The sequence below is a fragment of the Cygnus atratus genome, chromosome 2 (genome assembly GCF_013377495.2).
Source record: "Cygnus atratus isolate AKBS03 ecotype Queensland, Australia chromosome 2, CAtr_DNAZoo_HiC_assembly, whole genome shotgun sequence".
Classification (NCBI taxonomy): domain Eukaryota; kingdom Metazoa; phylum Chordata; class Aves; order Anseriformes; family Anatidae; genus Cygnus; species Cygnus atratus.
The window spans coordinates 62,757,460-62,781,054 of record NC_066363.1 but is presented as its reverse complement, the minus strand read 5'-3'; the positions used below and the strand labels follow the sequence as shown (position 1 = coordinate 62,781,054).

The window sequence follows — 23,595 nt, the reverse complement described above, 5'->3', positions numbered from 1 at the left end:
GTCCTGATCATTTGCATTATTTTCTCTTCAGTATGTGTCTGAGATGTGATCACACCTATCACAAATTTTCATTTAAGCTGACATAATTAGAAAAACCTGATTCATTGGGTTGAGTGACATCTTTAAGTTGTTGCACGTGAAAGCATTTGATTAAGATGTCAGCATATAGTGAATTTATTCCCAGATGCAGCATCATTTTGGCTTAGGGCAGGAATGGTTGAATAATGAATTCTAATTTAGATCACTTACAGCACTTTCACAGACACTTGATCTGCTAAACATCTGAAAATGTTTAGAAGAGATACAGTGCTGAACTCCTCAAAAGCATAGCAGGTAAGACAGTCTATGGCTCTTGAAGTATTAAGTGCAGAGCAAAATATGGTTTTATCCCCACTTGCTTGGGAAAGACTACTTGTGGAATTGCCCTGGCTCATTTCTACACAGTGTTGCATTTGCCAAGTGTCGTTCCTAAAACATTCTGTCTCACCCACTTACAGTCTTATGCTAGCCTGCATAGAGCCTGTTTACCGTCCTGCTGTGAAGGAAGGGTGAGGATAGACCTGACAGGAACAGAGAACAGGCAGTCCAACCAGACAGCTGTGAACAATTATGTGCCCACCGCAACACCATGTTCTGACCAGAGAGAAAAACAGACTATAACTGAAATGCCAAGGAACCTAACTTATTCAGTTCAGCATGCACAGCTAAGGCTGTCTTTCCCCCAGCCTTTGTGTCCCCACCATGCTAAGATTGCCTGGCGTTTCTGAGGCAGCATGCATTCTTGTGAACCTCTAATGACCACTTTACAAGCATCTGCTATGGTACCAGAATATATCACCACTAACTGCATGTAGCTGCCCTGATTTTTGTTTCACAGACATTTTTTGTACAGGAGAGGACATAGCTCTGGTCTAAAAGGAAAACTGCCCAGATTCTCAATGAACCTGTGCCCATTCTATCAGTATTAGACCATTAACTTCAACAGAGCTACACTGGATTTACCTTTTTGTACATGAGGCCAGAAATGGATGTACTCACTCTATTTTTTCTTACTCTATATAGTGTTTAGTAATATAATAAAATATTCACAAGTAGCAGAATATTTTATTTGGGTGCCTAAGAAGCTGGCATTTGTTCCTGAAGCACAACAGCACCAGTGTGAAGGTTCCAATCAGATTCAGTATATTCTCAGCATACAGTAAGTTCGCATGCAATTTCCAGAATAAACACTTCAGCTATGTACACAAAAGATGGAATAAATGGGAAGCAATTCTGGCTGAGCAAACCGAGTATTCACATGGGATTTAACATTTGATCTGATTCAAGCGTCTCTTAACTCACAGATGGCCCATAAGGTGACAGAATCTTTTTCTGACACAGCGTTAAAAAAAACTGCACCACTTGAAAAAACATACAGGGTCTCAGCAATGTGAGAAGTGTTTTGCAGGAAATCCCTTGTGATTTGGAAACATTGGGTGAGAGTGCAGTAGGTAACAGTTATTACATCCCAATATGAGATGTCAGGGATGCTGTCCTTAGCAGAGCTGTGAAAATGTAGTAAATCTAGATGAGTAACTTTCAGCCAACATGAGCTTTGCATAGCTCCTGTTGCTCAGCTGTGGAAGAGAGAGACTCTTTGGCTCAGCAGATAGAGCCCACATATCACTCAAAAATACCTTAAAATATCTACACTCAAAAATATCAGCATTTCCTTGAGAAAGCAGAGCATAACTCTCTCTTACTAAAAATGCATTACTTGTTAGTAATGCATTTTCAGTAAGAGATGTAAACAGCAGCTTGAATCTCCATGTGTAGAGAGAGAGACACCACATCACATCAAGGAGGAACTAATCTTAACTGCTGTGTACCCACAAAATTTACAGAGACTCAGAAAAAAAAATAGCAAATGGCAAATTTTGCTGTGCTTTGCTTCTGAGTTGTTCCATCATCAACCAGGATGGTGAGGATTCTGCTAAGAAGCAAGTCACAACACTAATTTACAGTAAACATGTTGTACAGATGTTACAATGCCATCTATTCTTGAGCCACACCTGAAACTTTACCTGGAATATTTTATTACCAAACTTGCACACTTTCTCTTCCTCAGGAAAGATATAGGAGATACATTCCTTGCAGCAATGATCTTTGTTTTTATTGCATTCTCCAGGAAGTAAGCACCTCTTCTTACATATCACTGTTGAGTCCTGGGTAAAAGGGCAAAAGTAAATCATGAAGTCACCACCAAGGTGTTTCTGCTCCTATGTGTCCTTATCATAATATTTCTGCTTGCTCAGTCATTGCATCCAACCAAGTTAGACCCAAACTGCCTTGAACAAGTCAGCTCAGAGAAAATAAAAAAAAATTAATGGATTAAGGGAATCTTTCACAGTCTGTTAAACTAAAGCCCAGCTTGCACTCTTCTTGCCTGCAAAATCTGAACTTTGTGACACTTTACATTTTCTGTGCAAAAGGTGCAAAAGTGCATATGATCACAGTCATGCTAGAGCAATTAAAATAACCACTGCCACTCAACACCGATGTGTTAACTCACCATGTACTGAGTTAACTCCTCTTCCAGCATAATGCAAATTCAAAGAGGGTCACATAATCTGAGTAACTTCATTTTGCATCACGCAGCCAGATATTATGTATCAGCTGAGGTAGTCAGTAGCTTTCTGTACTTTCCTAGCAAAACTGCAAGTGCCCTTCGGACCTGACTCTCAAGGACCACACAAGATGCCAAAGTAGAACAGTATCTAGGTTTACAGTTTCACAACCCTACAAATTACTGCCAAGCCAGACAACCAGCAGCACACAATACTAAAGCACTATGGACCTACCTTGCATGTACACATTGTGCAGTTGTCATAAATAAATGAGGACCCATTATCATACACGTTGCTGTGAAAGAGGCAGCTTCCAAATGGGAGGTCAAACACTTTCCTCTGTCCTGAATATAAATAAACAATAATAGAAACAGAATGTGGTTGAAAAGATGCCATATTGTCAACAAAAATAGCAGAGCTTATTGTCACCAGACCAAATTCATCTGCAATGTGTCACTTGCTATGTGTTTCCATTTTGGTGTGAAAAAATATGTACTTTTAAAAGTTAAATGTTCTTCTAGCACACATTCATCTGTACAGATTTTACTGTGAGGGAATATAAATATGATTTATGGCATGTTTATATTGGAAAAATCTTTCTTCTCCTTCTCATCATAAAGCGCACAGTGCAGCTACACGAATAAAAAGTAAGCACTGAAAACTCTTAAGGTACACTTAAACTCATTTAAACAGTCTTTAGCTTAATGTCTTAAGCTTAAGCTAATGTCATTAGCTTAAACAGTCTTTAGCTTAACTTATCAAATAAAGCAGCCTAAACTGGTTTTACCATATCTTTCTCAGGGGTTCACAGCAGCCAAACTAAATCAATTCTGCGAGCCTGGTGCAAAAAATCATATGTATTGTCCAGTTTCATTACAAAAGCTTGGTGTACCATGTTGGGACATAGTTGCAAGAAATACAGACATTTGCACAGTTTACAGGCAGAATGGGGCAGCACAAAATATTTATATTCCATAATCCATAAAAAAATTGGGCTACATGAGAGTGAAGCAAGGTTTAGAGCACTATACAGGGAAGGTAGCATCAGTATCAAATCCTTCCCAAAGTCCTGAAATCATAGAATCATAGAATGGTTTGGGTTGGAAAGGACCTTAAAAATCATCTAGTTCCAATTTCCCTGCCATAGGCAGGGATGCCACCCACTAAATCAGGTTGCCCAAAGCCCCATACAACCTGGACTTGGACACTTCCAAGGAGGGGGCATCCACAGCTTCTCTGGGCAACCTGTGCCAGTGCCTCACCATCCCCATAGTAAAGAATTTCCTCCTTATATCTCATCTAAATTTACCCTCTTTTAGTTTAAAGCCATTACCCGTTGTCCTATCACCACACTCTCTGACAGAGTCTCTCCCCATCTTTCCTGTACCTTTGAGTACCCTGCCCTTTTAGGTACTTGAAGGCTGCTGTAAGTTCTCCCTGGAGCCTTCTCTTCTCCAAGCTGAACAACCCCAACTCTCTCAGCCTCTCTTCATAGGAAAGGTTCTCCAACCTCTTGATCATCTTCATGGCCCTCCCCTGGACTTGTTCTAATACTTCCATGTCCTTCTTGTGCTGTGGGCCCCAGAGCTGAATGTTGCACTCCAAGTGGGGTCTCATAAAAGCGGAGCAGAGGAGGACAATCACCTCCCTCCACCTGCTGGCCACTCTTCTTTTGATACAGCCCAGGATATGGTTGGCTTTCTGGGCTGCAGGTGCACATTGCCAACTCATGGCAAGTTTCTCATTATCCAATACCCCCAGGTCCTTAAACAGCCCTAGGGCTGTTTTTAATCCATTCTCTGCCCAGCCTCTGTGTGTGCTTGGGATTGCCCTGACCCAGATGCAGGACCTTGCACTTGGCTTCAATTCTGCAAGCGCTTTGAAATCAAAGTTGCAGAACATTCTGTGGTTCTACAAGTTTCTCCTATTCCTCAGCTTCTTTCCAAATAAATTACTTTAAATAAGTGACCATTAAGATACATAAACATGAGCTCTTTACAAAAACTGTACAAAATCACTTATCTTTCTGTGTTTGAGTACCTTCCTCTGTTTAATTCTGGTGGAAGCTAACTAACAAGTTCTTTTACAAGTGGCTGCTAGTCTCCCAGCTTATCATTTCTGAGGTCTGATGTTAAATAGGCATCAGTTTCAAGGTAGTGAATGGGCACTATAAGTACATACAAGTCACTAAGTACTATACTAGGCCAATAGTTTAGCTCTCAAACCGCCAAGTCTTGGCAGCTGGGATCACTGAAGTTTGTCCCTGTGTTCCAATTTGTAATCCCTTCCTTTTTCAATAAATCTTGATAAAAGTAGAACAGCTTAAAAGAAAAGGCTTCCAGTTCCCTCCAAGAAATAAGTGAACAGAAGAAGCACACAGCAAAATCCATTGGATTACCCTTGAGATTTTACAAATCTTAATGTGAAAATGACTATTAAAGAAAAAGTTAAGAAATAATTGCTGTTGTTCAGTTAGACACAATCTAAACATATCTTTGTTGTAAATTATTTACCATGAACTAATCTGCGCTTGTACAACCAACCTTTCTTTTAGTGAACGTGCATCCTTTTGCAAAGGCTTAATTTTTCTTTTAGGACTAACACATGAAATCAGTTGAGGATGCTTAGTAGCCCTAAAAGGAAACTGTTCCACATCCATGCACCGCTTATAGGCAAATCTGAGCCATACCCCCATCTGTAACAACAATTCTGATGCTTTATGTGGGGTGAAGACTTCCATCACATAACTTAGATCACCAGGAAAACAAAAGTCCAGCTCTCTCTCACATTGTCTTGCCATGCCTTACAAACCACCCAAAGCAATTCTGGGTGGCCAACCAAGTTCAAATAGTTGGTAAAAAAACAATGACAAAGGACCTACCCCTTAAAAAGATGTGGTGGTGCAGATATTGGCTTAATGGTCAGCTTTGCTGGCTCATAACCACTGGCTAAACTAATAATTCAAGTCCCAGTGGAATCAACTGCATTCTTCTAAGCTATATATGCTGAGTATCAGGAATTCAATTGCAGGGAGGTCCTCCATACGATACTTTAAAAACCATGCCTCAGCATCCATGAAAACGTTTCTCCTTCCCTACTGCTGTGACATTTGCTATGCATCCCTTGGCTCTACCTTGGCTCCAGAACTTTCAACACTTCACTGTGAATAGACATTATCTACTCACAGGTATCTGACATGCTTTAGAGTTATGACTGCATAAAATGGAAATGATTGTTATTAGTGAATTCATTTATAGATGTTTCTAAGTGAGGAAAAAGAATCTGTAGAAAAATCCGCATGAAGCAGTCAAAAATCAAAGCTGGCTTTTGAATGCTCAGATCAGAAAGGTTTGTTTCTAGCAGTCAAAAATGTTAGGTATTCTGAGAAACTGGAACTCTCTGTGGCTAACTGCCTTCAAGGCCAGAGCTCCCTGTATCCCTAATCCAGACCCAGAAACAGACTTCAGATGGTAGTGAGTATATAGCCAAAATGACAAAAAGTATCTGTTGAAGAACAGGGAGTTATCAGTTCTAAAAATCTGCAAAAATAAAAAACACTTATAACCTCAAACGCCAAATTAAACCTAATTTATGTGGTAAAATGTAAGTGATCCTTGTTTATGAACTAGAGGGTCACATGCTGAGGAACATCAACCTGTGGATTGGTGGAAATGATGCAAGCAAAACAGGGACTCTCAGAAGTCGCTGCACTTACTGGCATGACTTGGAAGAACTAGTCCTGCTCAGAGGCCTCCGACTTACTCTTTTGAAATGTGTTGGAAAGATGTAATTGAAAATACTCTGGCTGAAACTGTGATTCCACCTCAAGAAGGCAACTTAGGTCCCTGGCTCCTCTGACAACAACTTCTAAGAATGCAACTCCAATATAGAAGTTTCCTTTGACCTGCATTTCCTCAAAACCAAGAATGCAAATTCACATTCAAATAAAAATCTGAGAGGGTGAGGCCTTTTCTTTTGCGGCAAATTCCAATGAAACATTTCTTCCCACCTCAACCTTCTTCAAAAAACATGTGTAATGAAGGGGGAAACATCTCTATGTTGTCTCTGTAAGCAAGCCAACTGGCCTGTGCTCAAATGGTCTTCTACAGCTGCTTGCTACCATCCGTCACAACCCTACACACGGACCCTGAGTACCTCTTTAAAACTGTAAATTAGACACTCCACTGAGCAAAAGTGTTTATTTCATCTCTCAGAATTTACCAGTATTGTGAAATATAAGATATGCTGTGCAGAAATAAATTACAGTAGTTACAAAATTCCCAATAAGGCAAACACTCACCTAAGCATTTGGGGCAACACTGTCCAGCAGGAGTGTGACTGAGGTGCTGGGGACATGAGAGAATGGGGCAGACTTCCTGGATGCACTGTGTCCTGCCACCCTGAAGGAAAACAGGCTCAGTTAGGGAAAAAAAAAAATATATATATATATATGAAGTAGACATACACACACCCACACAGACTGGTAACAAGGCTCAAAAAGCCTTAGCCAAACCAGTTTTGCCAACAGAAATTTCTTCTTGCATCAGGCATACGCAAAACTTGTATAACTGTCCTTCGACACTTTTTACACTGTGTGCAGAGTCCTTGGATTATTCATATTTTTTCATTCTCTCAAGCAATGAAAGCAATAGTTGAAGAAACAGTGTCTTTCTATCTTATTTCTTGGTGTGGATATGAAAAAAAAATAGGGAGAATAAAATCAATATCTGTGAACCCTTCCTGATGTTCAAAGAAGTTATTGAGCAATTTTTTACATTATTCTTCACCTCCTGTGCCATGCCCTTCTAGGCTAGTCTGGGACAGGGATTAAGTGCTGAAGCAAGATGAGAGCAGGTGTTCTTCTAATATGTCCATGACCTCAGAAGCCAAATAAGCCAAAATCATTTAAGAAAGCACATTTTTGTTATCCTCCCAATCCAACTTTGCAAACCCAGAAGGTCTGCTTTCTTCAGAGGACTGAAAATCAAGAGTGTATATGAAATTTTCAGAATTGATGTGAAAAAACAATCAAATAAATAAAAAAACAGGACTGGATACGTCTTCATGAACCAATAAATATCAAGGAAAAGAGAAAGGCAAAAAGAACAGCAAAGACAAAAGCACAGAGTGTATGCATAAGACTAACTGCAGTTAGGGAAAAGAGATCTTTGTTCTCATTCTGCCCTGTTGCATGAATACTTCACCGTGCTTACAGAATACTGCATTTAACTCTGGACCTTCTACCAAAATGTGCTCCATATGCTCTTGTGAGATGTCCAGGTTGTTATACTTAAAAATCAGCCCACCTTTGCCTTAGCAAGGGAAGGCAGTCCTTTTCATCTAACTACCCTGCCTCATTTACCACTCAGAGCTGCACTCGTCCTAACAACAAGCTTTGTGTTAGTGGATGTTGCGATGGAAGGCTTATGAACAGTCTCCTCCCACGTACACGCTGGATGCCTCTTGAGGTTCCCTGGGGAAAGATGGAAAAAACTGTTCATTTTTGAAGCGCTCTGTGCCTGAAATGATGATATGCCATTCCACTCCTAATAGCCTCACTGAATCATGTAAAAGCTTTTACATATGGGCAGACCCACATATACACTATTATACAGAAATAACATACCGACTGTACCCCCATTCTGTAATACATTTTCAGGCACTGCAGTCTACCTGTCCCGTGGGGTTACCAAAGCATCCTGAATGCACATGGCTAATCACTGCTCATAATTCTTACACTGCAGCATGCAGGAACACAGAGGTTATTGTAGACTGAAATGACTGCTCTAAATTAAGGGTCAGACCAGAAACTTGACAAAATGAAATGAATTCCTCACTGATGTTCCTTATGATGCTCTGGGAATAGCTGTGTGAGAAGAGACACAGGTGCAGAATGAGAGAATAAATATCAAAGAAGGTCTTTCCTGTCATTCTGCCCAGGGAAAAAAGCCAAGAGAAGATAAAGTTCAAACTTCTGTGATAATTCAGTGAATGCCAAAGGAGGGCACAGAGGCCTCAGCCAGCCTGGTGACAGGCTCAAGGATACAACCCCAGAAGACAAAGCAATGCTCCGACACATGGTGATCGCAGATCCTCTCTTGCAACCTTGCTGCTGTATTTGACAGTCACATATCCTATGCCTCTACATAACTGTTCCGGACTCTTGCTTCTCTGAAGGACTGAATCAAAGCTCAGCCTTAGCACAAATCGAGACATTGCCTTCACAGCCTGCTGCATAGATTATTTTTATCATATACCTATATACAAAATGCCCTGGATAACCAGTGAACTAAAAATATGAACTTTTTTTTTTTTAATTTCGGCCTTTTATTTACAGCTCCTTTTTGCTACCCTTTGCACAAGTGCCTCCTATGCACTTTTGTCTAAGTCTAGTTGCATCTCTATTTTTACTCCACGGTTACACCTGATTCCAGTTGTAATGCTGCTAGAATTTTAATAGCAAAACTGCTTTCTAGCTCAGTGCTATCCCAAATAGGCTCTTCCGGGTTCAAAAATCATCATAGGGTACATGTTCAAAAAGAGTCTGAAACAAAACAGCCTGTTTCACTTAAAGAAAGAACAATTCTACTTGCCCTACGGAGCTTAGAGAGATAGATAGCTCATTGACATACAACACTATGAGGAAATGTCAAAACTGACACAATATTTCTATCAAACTCTATTTTCTTAGAAGCATATAACTTCAGTTATCACAATTCAAAACCCACAAAGTATTCAGAATGCTAGTTTTCAAAGCAGGATTACATAATGTTGCCAGTGCTCTACATTGCACGAAATAGAGACATGTAGAAAATACAGTATAACAGAAGTTCAAGAAAAATGCAAGGGAAAAAATAACTCCTGAGAGTAAAAAGATTGACTCTGGATGACCTAAACCAGATTGGGAACTGTGTAGTAAACACCTTGCCTCCACCTCTCAGTTATACCTACAGCTTTTAGCTCACATTTCCCTGCTAAGTGTAACGTCTCCCAGGCAGCCAGAATATTTCAGGCTTGAAGCAACACCTTCCAGTAAAACCAAACCTGAACTGGAAGCCATTGCAGACCAATAAAGTACAAGTGACATCTGCTTTCTGTGAGAAATGCTTTTCAAGAGCTAGGCAAATAAATTCTTGAGTGGCAGTTAGATGAAGCCTCAATCGAGGGATGATGCTGCAGCTCACAGTCCTCTGGAGACAACAGATTTCCTAAGAAATCTGCAGTCTTTGGTGAAAAGGTTCACTTTCCAAAGTGGAACCACTATAACCCCTGCTGCCATCTCATATCTGCAAAACAAAGATGATCCCTGGAATCAGCTTGGAGGGCAGCATGGGCTGAAGTATTGTCTTGCCTCAGCAGCTTTCTCACAGACATTGGAAAGAGGGAAAAATGGACCAGCACTTTGTAATTCTCCCAAGAGAGACCCCTTTGAGAGAGACAACTGTCTTAGTCTTTCCCAAAAAACAAACAAACAAAAAAAAAAAACATGGAGCATGGAGCTAGTCTAGCTATCCTTCCGTCTGCTTCTCCTAGCCCTCAACCTTGACTGTGGTTGTTCGCTGTTCAGTAAGGACACAAGAAACTTGGTGGAGCCGAGATGCACGCAGCCAGGCTGCAGCTGACTTTGGTGGGCACACAGGATGAAGGAGACAGTGCAGTTTCTGGGCAGGCTGCACGCATGCCTAGTGCATGGTGCATATGTAGCCTGTGTGCTAGGAATGACAGAGAGAAATGTCTGCAGAAAAAAACTGTTCAAAAACTCTCCAAAATTGAAGACCCTGCTGCCATTAATCTCCAAGTGCCTTGGGCTTCAGCTACAATGAGGTCAAGAACAGTGACCACCACTTTGGATAACAATCTCAGAGATATGGGTTAATTTTAGGTAGTCCCATGTAGAGCCAGGAATTGATGTGAATAATCCTTGTGGGCGCCTTCCACTTCAGGATATTCTGTTCTGTTAGCAGAGCTGCCATTCAGATTTTGAAAGCACTCATAAAATATAAGGAGGATAGAGGCTTTCTCATGACAGAGGTCATGACAACTACCAGTTTGTTTGTTACTGATAACAAGCATGTCTAAACTTAATAATATTTTATATAAATGTTATTTAATATTAAATGTTGACTTCAGTATTATCAAGAGACATGTCTCTTGTGGGCATATAATCTTCCATTTCATTTTCAGGTTTTATCTCTGTGTAACAGTGGAGCTATAAATCATCTGAAAAAGGTTCCTCCCTAGTTTTGCCCTGTCTTTACCTTGTGCTTGAAAGACTGCAAATTTTCCAATAGGAGGAAAATTTCCATTGATTTTGCAGAAGACTGTGTCTGTGTCCTGGCACTGGGATTCAACCCAAAGCGGATTGTAAGACATTTATTCTTCACTGTCATTTTAGAATTGTGAATGGTTTGACCTGCCACTAGTGAGGCTATCCTTATAAAATAAAAGAAATAATTTATAAAGAAATACCAAAATTACATTTCTTTCAAATTCAAGACACATATTCCAGATATTTAAAGCAAGGTCAGATGCCTCAACAAGGGTTGGCATAAGAACTAAGGCAGATGTTCAAGGCTGTCTCCAGCTTTGAATAAAGATTTTACTCCACCACATGAAAAATACCTTTGGAAGTTCAGCAGAGTCAGAACCGAACACATCTGACCCATGCCATTGGAAAGAGAAGCCAAATAAACACACAACTGGATGACTGCCTTCAACCATTCCACCATTGTGTCTGTGACTACAGCCACCATGAACAGCCGCTGTAAGAGACACTATCATTTTTGTGACATGTGGCATTAAAGCAATGAATAGAAATCTGCTGATAAAGAGACAGGTATACGGTTTGAGATCCAGATAATGATTAGCATTACCATTCTGGTAAAAAACAAAACAAAACAAAACAAAAAAAACAGTACTATTTCACCAGGTCCTAGTTGCTGATGTATATAAACCCTCCTACTTGAATTGGATAATGTATTGGCTTGCATACAGTCCATATACTACAGACAGGACCTCTGTCTGATGTATTAACTACTGTGTGATAACAAAGATTTCCACTACCACTCAAATGTGCACTAAATACATGAAACAGGTCAGGAACATGTATTATGCAAATATCTTCAAAATGCCGCTGGAATTACACACTTGTGAACCCCTGCCTTGGGTTTACAATCAGGTCTACAGCCCCTGATGTGTCACATCGGTAGCCTTCAGGCACAGAATTGAGAGGAGTGTAGCTTTTATTTGGAAATGAAATTGGTGTTGTCACCCAAATCAAATGACACTGCTGTTCTTATAAGAGCGCTGGTGCAGTGAGTGGTGGACAGCCTCTGGGAGCACCCACATCTTTACACAGTACTTGAGGGTCCCTGCAACTGCCATATTGTGCACAGCGACAATTCCCTGGAAAGGTCACTGGAGGGGGAAACTATTTTGGAAATGCACAAAGTAGTAAAACAGTTCTTAGCACAGCACAAAAGCAAACGGCACATCAATCAGTCCAGCAAACAGACAGACGGACAAGCCAGAGCTTCCCACATCCCGGCAGCTTGATATGTTGTCTAGACAAGGATTTTAAAAATACCTCTTTAGAAAGTGTTGGATAAAATTCGGAACAGGGAGATCTTGATCTTCATTTCAGAACAAAAGGTATTTATACTGCCTTGTGTGTGCTAGATGTTAAAACTGGATCTAGATGTTAAAACCCTATTTTCTGTGGCATCAGTGCTATAGGAAGGCTTTAGAAAATGGTTCTGGTGACAGTCTAAAGCAGTGTCCTAAGAATGGCATGTGCAGCAAGTGCTCTAAAGAGCTCTTTCCTTTTAGTACCAGATCATGCACCAGAGTGTTGAAATATTAAATATTTTCTTAAATTACATAACTAGCTAAAATCCATACAGATTAGAAATGGCAAGATGAAAGATTCCTATGAATAAATTGCTAGGACAAATTATTGGACAAAGTAAAAGCACAATTCTTAAACTATCCTCACTGCCTGGTTTCTCCGAATCTGATGCAAGGGCATTCCTCGACTTAGCCAAGAGAAGCCTAGAGAGTTCCATGGATTTCTACCACCTCTCCCTTTATGTGCAGCCTTATGATACAAGCAGTTAGATGTATTGCCTGTGGCATCATAAGCTGTATTAATTATAAAGTTCAATTAGTTGCTTCCAACTAATTTAAACTCAGGTCCCCAAACTCCAAGTGAATTGCAAGCGCGATTGCAAAGTGTCACAGAGTAGCAACATCTTGACCTAAAATCTGGAACTGAAAAGCTTTCCTCTTTTGGAAATGAATGTGCATGTGGTTGTATCCAGCTGCTGAGGAATTATCTAAATTATCCATTAGTAAGTAATTTAGAGCAGGATGAAGCCTCTAAAATACTGTCATGCTTTCCATCAACCAAATACCATATGTACAAAGTGACTCGTGTAAGTGCCAAGCCAATCCAGTCTTGTTATCTACTTGAGAGACACATTTCCTGGGATTGCTTAGACAAAGAAAAGAAACAAAAATCTTTTTCAGAGGGAAGTGGTGTGCTGTGTTTGTTTGCAAATACATATTTGATATATCATAGCATCCTCTTACAGGGTGAAGTATGCTGTCCTGGGGTACAGCTCTTCACTTCAAAATCTGGCTTACAAGTTTCAAAGCACAATTTGCACTGACCCTTCCTGTCTAAGGAGGTGGAGGACCAGGGTGTCTACTGCCTTGGGTGAAATGGGAACATTCTGGAGAATGATATCTTGGTTTGCACAGTAGCTTTCTTTAAGCATACACAGGCAGAGACACAGCTAGTAAGATTTCACAGTTCCTGGAACTACTGAAGGGCTCCTTGGGGAGAGTCCCTCAGCACCCTGCTCTTGGCCTGGGGACTCAGCACAACCAGCACTTGGTCATATTTCTCCAATCTAATAGTGCTGTGAAGAAGTGTTTCTGTGATTAAATTGCATCTGGCTTCACAATCTGGCTGAAATCAAATCACTCACTGACCCAACAACATCGCTGCAAAGCCTAGCAGCTGAGCAGCCAGCAGCCCTCTCCCCTCCAGGGTTTAAACATTGAGGGGTTTTGGCTCTGTTTAATGTTGTAAATAGCCCCTTTTCACTTGGAAGCCTTGAAAGGTTTAATCATGGTTTGTACTTTTCCCCTTTCAGCCTGATTTCCAAAGGAAAGAAAGTTTATGCAGGCACAAACCAGGGACACCTGTAGCTTGTGAATCCCTGATCAGCTCCAACCACAAACTCCTCTGGAAAAGGTAGATAGAAATAAAGCAGCAAAAATCTGAAAGACATTAAAATCTCAAAGACATTAAACTCCTAAAAGTTTTGTTATAAACAGATAGCTGCAGAGAGTATGGAACCTCCAGTTTCTTTCCAGAAAGGACACAAAAAAGCACTCCATATTGCTAGGTGGCAGCTGTCCATCCAGACAGCATCTCCCAGACCCGATGCCTTTTGCTTGGTCCTCATGTCACGAAGATCAGAGAAATCACAGAATCACAGAACGGCTTGGGATGGAACGGACCTTAAAGACCATCCAGGTCCAACCCCCTGCCATGGGCAGGGACACCTCCCACCAGACCAGGTTGCCCAAAGCCCCATCCAGCCTGGAGGTGAATGCTTCCAGGGATGGGGCATCCACAGCTTCTCTGGGCAGCCTGTTCCAGTGCCTCACCGCCCTCTGAGTGAAGACATACTGGAGGAGACTTCAGGTTATTGCGATTGGGGCAGACAGAGGAGAAAGGGCTACACATCTACAGACAGAGCTTCGTTACTTCTGCTCCTAGAAAAACATCTCAATTTCTAGGTTGACAGGGGCAATGGGACATAAGGTGGGTCTGTGTCCCATACCTCCTGCACCATTCCCATGAGGTGAGACATTTTTCTTCCTTACTTTCCTCTTTTTTCTCCAGTACCTTAGATTCATGATACCTGTGTTCAAGGCTGGCCTGCAACTACCCCAAGCTCTGGACGCTTCCAGCTGGAACCCATACACTCACTCTGCTTAGGGATCTGTTATTCTATTGATCCTTCTCCTCAACAGTTCAGCAGTCTTTTTCCAGGGGTAGGTCTGTTTTTCTCAAGGAATCTGTCTTGCAAGCTGAAATGCTGTGTCCCACAAATGATTCTGTCTTTTATTAGGTACTCTTTAATGTCTCTACAGTTACATGCAGAAGCCAGAGCTTTCAACTCTGTAATATAAATGCCTATTCCTTCTTCTGCTGGTTGATAGTAAGTTAATAAAAAATCAACTCACTATCTTTCTACAGCTCATAGATATCTGGATTCACAGTGCACCTCAAATACTTCTGTGGGATCTTTAGTTATCCCAGGCATTACTCCAAGCAACAGTTATAACTTACTTCTCAGAACTTTTTTCCCAGTGAGCACCTAAAAAGTTATCAAACCTTTTCTCAACTCTTCCCACAATGCTTAGTTCTACATAGCAGGTCAGTGTTTGCTTCCAGCACTTAGATGATCTGCCTTTGCTGCAGGTCTCATTAAACTGATAGCTGTCACTGCACCTTATATATCCCATGCTGGGTAGTAGTATCAAAAGGCTTCAGACCTGTGAAATTGAAACCAGCTTTTCATTTATAGAGTGACTTAATATAAATGCCACAACCACAGGTACCACTTCACACACTCTCCTAGCATGCCTTGGTGTTTCCTGTGAACCATACATCTTTCCACAGGCTGTGCTTCGTCCTTTAAACTCCCTCCCAGTTGCTGCATAGGACACATTCAAACAGTGCAGTCATCTCTCTGAATGCTGCTAGTGGGGGCTAGGGATGCTGTACCACACAACACTCCCTACAGCAGCATGCCTTTCTATAGTGCAGGAGGTGGATTTTAAGGCGCAATGTAAGCAAGGACTGAATCAAAGACCATAAAAATCAGTGGGAGTCTTTCCACTGATTTTCAGTCCTTTTCAAATGACAGCGCATGGCATGGGGAAATGCTGAAAAATGAGCCAAGATAAGAACGTCAGCAGGAATAGGCCAGGGGTGCAAGCCCATGCTACAGAAAGGGGCAGAGCTGTGCAGCACCTTGCGGGCAGAGAGCAGCAGCTTTGTGGGGACAGCAGAGGGGAACCAAAGAAACAATTCTGGCATGCCACTGCAGGAGAGAGTTCAGCTATTTGTGATTAATTCAGCTGTTACACCAGAGGTCTCCAGTGAATACGGAAGCTTTGCTGTGAGCCACATGATTATTTTCTGAAAATAACTGTTTCTATGAAAAATTGCAGTAAAACACATTATACTGGAAAGGCCAGAGAAACTATTAAAACCCACTAACAAGCTTCTTCAGCTTATTCACCTCCCATTGCAGATAATAAGAAAGTTAAGGTTAAATCCAAGGGACTTTCCTAACTTCAGTTATTAGAAGCAGAGTGGTAGCTCTGTAAACCAGGTCCTGGCTTCTTGCAGCCATGACTTTTCCCCTGAATCAGCTGGAGGCTGCTTTGTTTTCATTGGCACCAAGAACACATGAAGCACAGTCCAGTGGGCGTGCAGTTGTGTATACACCATTGCTGTATTTGCATCATGTTTCGAAGTCCTAACCCGATGCTTGCAAAATGATATTCACTGCCACAATGTATTTAAATAAATAGCACTTGCTGTTCCTAAGATGAATTTGCACAAAGGTTTTCCTTTGTTTTGTGTGTGTGCAGCATAAGCTTTGTGATACTGCCTTATAAGCTGTTCTTGCTATGTCCTACAGAAAATGGTGCTGCTGTAAGCCCCACACTTTGGCAGCTATCACTACTACTTTCAGCCCCCACTTCCAATTCCCACATTTCAGCACAGCACTGGCCTCGACTCTGAGAACAGCTTTTCCTTCAGCACAATCTGTTTGCAGAGATGCTCAGTTATTAAATCCCTCCAGCATCCTGTGCGTGTTCCTTGCACACGCTGAATACTAGTACCATTGTGGTCCTGAGAAAGGTGACAACTCTGACTCTCACTTCATCATCATTCTTTAAAATACTTGGTCACTAAAAGAAACTCTACAGATGTATCCACACAGCTTTGCCTTAGAGCATTAGTTTTAAATAATTCACCTTCAGTTATCTGCAGAACCAAGTTGCAAGATTAGAGTGAATTACATCTCAAAATGTCCAAGTTTTGACATCTGACATTTTGACACAAAATAAAGGCTTTATTTTTAGCAGTGTGTATACTTCCTTGTAGACAATATGAAGTTCATTTTGCTGCATGGCTTGAAGACTCATTTTTGGAGGTTCAAATGTCTAAATAAGGTCATGAATAAAACCAACCAGGGTTGTTCTTGAAAGAGGAAAAAAGTGCACAATTTGAAGAAGGTGCCTACACCCCTGAATTTGGTGACGTTGTTACTAGGTCAAAAACTGCCAGAATAAACCACACCAAGTCCCTGCTCCATTCGCAAGCAAAGAGAACAAATGTCCTTCAGTGATTCAGGGCAACGAGGTACTGAAGAGGCTGAAATTTAATCCTTTGCTGGCTGTTTCTACAATTTATGGATGCCCTTGCCTGAAGGTTTGATGATAAAGGACACTGGTATCTGTAGGACATCCACGGTAAAATAAGTCACACTGTTGTAGTAATAGTAAGGACACTACTTCTGGCATTTTAGAAGACCTTTATACATGCACGTACACTCCTTAAATGTTGTGCTTCATGTGTGCTGCTGAGGTAACTTCAGGAAATATAGGATTACATATGCACTGCTTCCTTAATGCATCCATCAAAGCTTTTTATTACCACGAGATCCTGTTTGTCCCAAGCACTTAGCAAAGAGAGTTGAAAAATATACTTTAAAGCGTTACACAGACCAGAAGGAGAAAGTGCTAAACTGCAGCTCATTCAGAGGATTTCTTGGAAATTAATTTCAGGAAAACTATGCCACCTTTATGAAACCTGTGGGTTATGAAACAGTGAAACAGTCACAGGAATAGCTTCAGTCTACCTGAGGTGGTGTGGGATTAGACTCACCATAGGTCAGTGAGACTGATGTATTGTAACATTCCTATCACAGTGCACCAATTTCCACCAATGGTGTACTAAACCAGAGATGTTCCTCTACAGAGGCATAGCTTGGCTTTACTCCAGAGTGATTAAGGCAAAAGAATACATTTTAGTCTTAAACCCAAGCCTGAGCAAGGTGTGCTGAGGAATCTGCAGGTCTCCAGGAACAGCCTTGGGAAGTACTTTGATTAGGAACCATTTACAAGTCACAGTTCCTCTACCCCTTCCTCCTTCCTCCAGGGGTAATGATTTACAGAAGCATCTACAGCAAATCCTGACATTTACCAGTCCTGGCTAGCAAGACTGGTAGGGGAATCACAGTTCTTCCCTCCTTCCTAGCTTGCAAACCATCTGCACATGCACAGGGAGTGTGGATAAAACCCTACGTCCCCTCTTCCTTTACATCTCTGCATGGACCATGACATAAAATCAGGTCTCCCCTGTCTTCTCTTCCAATTTTGTCCCAATAAAGTTCATATCCAGCTACTGTTGGTTTATGGGTGGGATCCTGTTGCTAATTACTGACTTCTCATTGGCAGCAATGCATCTGTAAAAGGCTGATGCCCAGATCTATAAAGAACATAGCTTCCTCAAGGACAGCTAAGGCATGATGTAGAACCTGCATAAATATGGGTTTAACCAATTAGGCATCTAGCATTCCAGGGCTGGCTGTATTTAGGCCAGGCCATTTCTCGCACCTGCCTAAAGGTCTGCTGCTCTTCTTGCTCTGGGTCAGCACCAGTACAACAAGCCAAGCAACCTGGCACTTTTCTCCAAGCTAAGTTCATGTGACATTCACAGGCTGGATAATCTCATATCTAACCACTTTGCAAGGCCATGCAGAGTATGTTCAGGGCACAGCACAATAACCATGGCCAACTTCATTGCAAAACTGGAGCTGGAGATATACTTATGTACCTTTCCAATAACATCCACTAACTACAGCACTTCAGGATAGAGACTCAACTTGAGGCACTCCATGATCTTCTTGATAAAGCAATACCACCAAGCAGTCAAAAACGAAAAGATTTATCCAAAACCACTAGGTTTTACAGAAAGAAGGATTATGGGTCTGGAGCCTAATGAAGAAGATGCACACCCCAAAGGAAGGGTTTTTTTATATTCTGGGACTTCTCACACAGGAAGGTCTTTCAGCATTTTGCATTTCAGAAAACACATTGCATTAAGACTAAGAACGGGGAGTCACACCATGTGCAATTGCAAATACAAATTACAACACTTACTTATACTTGGCTTACTGCCTCATCATCAAAGGTCATCAGTAATCCTAACAGATAATAAGCAAGTAAATAAAATTTGGTTGGGGTTGCAAGTGTAGGTCTCTCAGCCATGTTAAGTCTCCTTTTTACTTGTCTGATGATGCAAAATGATCTTACAATCAAAGTAAAGTGAAGATTCCCATAGGAAACAAAATCATACATTTTTATGCATAGGATTTGTTGAACTACTGTAAAGAAGTAAATTAACAGAAAAATACATTTCAAAAAATGTTTGTCATTTACATAGTAATTCTTCTCCACAGGCTGAGAACTTTGACAGTTTAGTTCTCCAAACATTCTTCCTTCTGTTTCCACGGCTCTCCTCTTTTTAATATGCTCCTGAGATTACAAACCACAACTCTCCTCAGCAAGTTTTCAGCATTTGCAATGTTCTCAGCTGCATACAACTCCAGTTACTAACTTTCATTCTACTCGTGCTGGCCTTTCAGGGAGTTTTTTTGATAATGTGAAATATTTTTAAAACAGAGAATAGCTAAAGGCTCCAACCTACTATTATAAGTTAACGCTAATGGAAGCTATACCTTTCAAAATGATACAGTATTTTTTATTATTTAAAAAGCAGAGCCATCATATAAAATAGCTGCCATGTTTATTTAGATAAGTGCTCCTATGCTCTTATAAGTGGAGGCTGATGACAGATGTGTGTTTAAGGCAAAAATATTAACTCTAGAAATGTCAGCATCTGCTTCTTTTCAGCGCAGCCTTATGGATTCACACATCATTTTTCATCCACAAGGAGAGTTTCTTTTTTTCTTACAGAGAATCTAAAAACAAGGGTGTAAATTACTGATCCTGAGACCTGACAGTTTTATTAGCATGTCACTGGTGCTACACGTGTTAGGTCTGATTAGACATACAAAGCCACTGGTTTCCATGGCCTGTTCCTCATGGGATGAGGAAGGCTTTCACTTCCCCTCCAGGAACTTTCCACCTGACTGCTCCACCTCTGTGAATAGATATTTACTTAAATTAAGAGATTCTATACTGTATGCAGCTCCTGGGGTTACCGTAGAGAGAGAGAAAAATAAAGTTAAACACAAAGCAAAATTCTCTACAGAATTCAAGAAAACAAACAACAACAACAACAAACAAACAAACAAAGAACAACAACAAAAAACAGCCTTCTAGCTCACACAGCTAGCATGTTATTCTTCCTTTTCAGGTATTTAATCCAGTAATTGTTGTGCTTTTAATCACATACATAGTACTGTTAGTATAGACAGTAGATGAAGCCCTATGGCTCACTCACCACACACACACAGAGAAGACCTCCTAGGCTTTACCCTACATGACAGATGAGCTCTGTGGTGTTCAGATTGCCTGTCAGAGAACTGCAAGCCAAAAGAAAATGTTGCTTAAGGATAATTATGTATAACCAGACCAGGAAAATATGTATGCACGGCAACTAGATGTCAGCTGCTAACCATCAGCAATTCAAGACAAACTATCTTCCAAATGACCATTTAGGGCAAATTAGAGCTGGAAGAATGGACCACACTAGCTAAGAAGACCCTCTGAGTAAAATTCACATACATGGCACTAGCCCTTGACACCTGAGACACTGTAAATGTCCAGAATGCTTCCATCATTATATTCAAGATATTCCTGACATGATAAAAGATTTTCCATCAGAGACTCACACCTTTCTGGCACACCAACTAGCAGCCAGGTGGGCTGCCCACCAGCACAGAAAATGCCCATGCTGAGTAACCAGTGTCCTACCCATAATGGCAGCTGTTCTCCATTGCCTGCTGATGGTGCTTCAGAACGTTCTCAGACCGTTACCCCAGGCGTTTCAGTGACAGTAAGACTTCTCCAGCATGGTTGCACAGGAAGGTGCTGACAATTCTCCTCATTTCACATTTTAAGTGGGTTAGAGAGAAGAGATCACCCATGGCTGGCCATGCTGATCTCTTAGCACAGTACTGTGCCCGAGGTGGTATGTTCCAGAAAGGTCAGACCGTGAGCTGAGAACTTGAAACTGCCAACATCTACTGCAGGTGCATGTACAAAGCACTCTTGCTAAAGGACACAACAAAAGTTTCCCCATTTTCCTTGAGGTGGGGAAGTGCAGATCTACTGCTGAAAGAGTAAGTAATATACTTACACGTGTATAAACCGTGTGCTATGGGACTTAAGCATACACAAAAAAGCCAAAAGACCAAGTTCTTGCCTGAATAGCTTTATAATCTAGAAAGATAACACAGAGACAAAGTCAGGGGAATGAATGGGAAGCAGCTTGACAAAACCACACATGTGACTGTCCTGTAAGCTTTGTGATTTCTTTGTTTGCTTACATACTTTCCAGAAGTTACCCTGCCTTTGCTCTTTGGCAAAAACATATTTTTGCAGATGGGTCTAAAAATAGCAATGGATGACAGAAACAGGGGACTAAAGAAGACAAGAGGAGCCAACTGAGCCTGCATGAGGTCTCTGCAATTTTGTCTCCAAGTTGAATTGATATTAGGATAACCATTGCTATACACTTCCTTTTTTTTTTTTTTTTTCTGTTGGCAACAAGTACTTCTGTTACTGGCTATGTTTAATATTCCTGATCAATCACGCATTAATTAAAAAAAAAAAGTTATTTTGACTGAAATTAAGCTGCTATTTTAAAAATAATATCAGCGGAGTCTGACTGGCAACTCCATTTTCTTTGGTTCAAAGACTCTATGGGGATGTTATTTTCAAAATAAGCTCATCATTTCATTAGGAGAAAATGCTTTTTCTCTCATGAATATTCAGATTGCAGCAAAGATAGGCTTGATTTTTTTTTTGCAAGTGTCAGCATAACTTTGTCAAATCCTGTACACCTTTAAATCCTGGTCAGGATTTGCAAGATATTGTATTTTGAGAAGATTAGATAAAGAGGTTATTCTCAGTTTGGGGACTTCCATTTCTGCCAAGGCCCCTAAATCATGCAATAAGGTTGTCCAGATGGTAATCTGCAAGTGCAAACTGTCTTCCCCTGCAATAATTATGGCTTATGCAAAGTGGAAAACAAGCCAGATCTACTCGGAAGTCTACTCTGCTTTTCAGGGAAGGAAAGTTTACTAGAGATTTTCAGAGGTTGAGGGTGGCCACCACCTTCCAAGTGCCAGATGATCCGTAGGTGGCATTAGCAAGAGAGGTATCCTAGGAGAGGCAGTGTAAGGCCTAAGTGGTTTGGCATAAGCATGACATAGTTTCTTCTTTAGACATAAATGAAACAGAAGAAGCAAAACGAGGATGAAGAACAATTCATCTGGGAGTATCCCTCAACATGCTGCCTACTCTTCCCAGGATATTTAAGGAGGTGCAAGAGGATTGTCTTTTAAGTGAAGAAAATCCATCATTCTCTCTAGATAACACTATGATTTGCGTTTGTGAGACCTTCCCCCACAATTCACTTATGTTTTAAACAATCTAGAGCAACCAAAATAAATGTAAAGAAAAAGGGATTATTTTGCAATTCCGTCCTCCCCCAGCCCTCCTCCCAAATGTGAAACACTTGCTTAGGAAGGACTCTTCTTCAAAGCTAAAAGAAATCCTTTCTGTATTATCCTTTCCATCCATAGCCCTCTCAAACATTCTTAATTAATTTTACTGCTGGTTTCAAAGAACTCTCCAAGTTGGCTCAAATCCCTTTAGATCACATATCAGTATTAGCAACAGAAGATATATTACCGCTCTCTCTTTCCCCTCCCTTTCCAAGAGGAAGCAAGGAACGATGATCAGTCACGTTACCACTGTAGAGTATGAGGCAACTACTGTATCCGAGGCAGACTCTGGACTCCTCATGTATAATTTTTAAACATGATAGACACTTGATAGACACTACTTTTTTTTTCTATTTTTTCCTGTTTTCTTTTTTTTTCTTTTTTTTTTTTTCCCCTCAGGAAATCGTAAAAGAATCAGTCTATTTCATAATAATCTCATTAAGTCAAGACAGGTCTGAGTTACATTTCTTTTTATTTTCTTCTTTCCAGGTTTACTGTAAAGCTGACAAAATTTAACTCATTTTTCAAAAGCACCACAACTCTTACATAGATACAAAGGGCTCTGTGTAAGCAAGGCCTTGGACAGGATATTTCCTAAAGCAGGGATTTCTCAAGAAGAGTCCAGGAGCTTTCCAGAGCAGTCAATTAAGGTATTATGGCCAAAATCACACACAACATAAGGAAATGCCATTCTAACAAAGGCAATTTGACCACAGTGAAATAGCAGGTGCTTATAACAAGGCTGAATTTGACACAAGTGATTTTAATGAATTCTTTTTCTAAGGTAATTATTCACTCTTTGTTTTTAAAAGAGTGAAAGAGAGGGAGAGGAAAAAAAAACCTGTACAGATGTCAGACACTCATAAAGAGGGATTCTTCTATTTTAGTGTAAATTCTTTGCAGATTGCACTATGCATTTGTCCCATTTGCAAATTTATGACAAGAAAGAGAGAAAAAAAAAAACATTTTTTCCCCAGAGTGAAACTTTTTAAATTGCAAACAGGGTTTCAGAGAGCTATTGGAGTGACACACAATGAAACAGAAATCCAGTATTTGTAGCTATTTTTAAATTCAGCAAAACAAGAAAAAAATTGCCTGCAGTATATATTGAAGAGAATTACTAAAGCCCTTCTCCACCAAAAATCAGAAGAAGCGAGAACACTATAAAATTAACAGTTAACATATTATTAAAG

At 40.6% G+C, this 23,595-nt stretch overlaps 1 protein-coding gene across 10 annotated transcripts in view; it reads right to left on the bottom strand.

Annotated features, from left to right (window-relative positions):
- The window catches only part of BMPER (BMP binding endothelial regulator), a 159,050-nt gene that overhangs the window by 68,958 nt on the left and 66,497 nt on the right, over positions 1–23,595 (bottom strand). For all 10 annotated transcript variants that reach the window (XM_035552489.2, XM_035552498.2, XM_035552490.2 and 7 more), the window contains 3 exons: positions 6,907–7,006; positions 2,841–2,950; positions 2,064–2,204 (listed from right to left, as the gene is read on the bottom strand). In XM_035552489.2, coding sequence (XP_035408382.1) covers positions 2,064–2,204; positions 2,841–2,950; positions 6,907–7,006 — 351 coding nt within the window. The remainder of the gene's footprint in view (positions 1–2,063; positions 2,205–2,840; positions 2,951–6,906; positions 7,007–23,595) is intronic.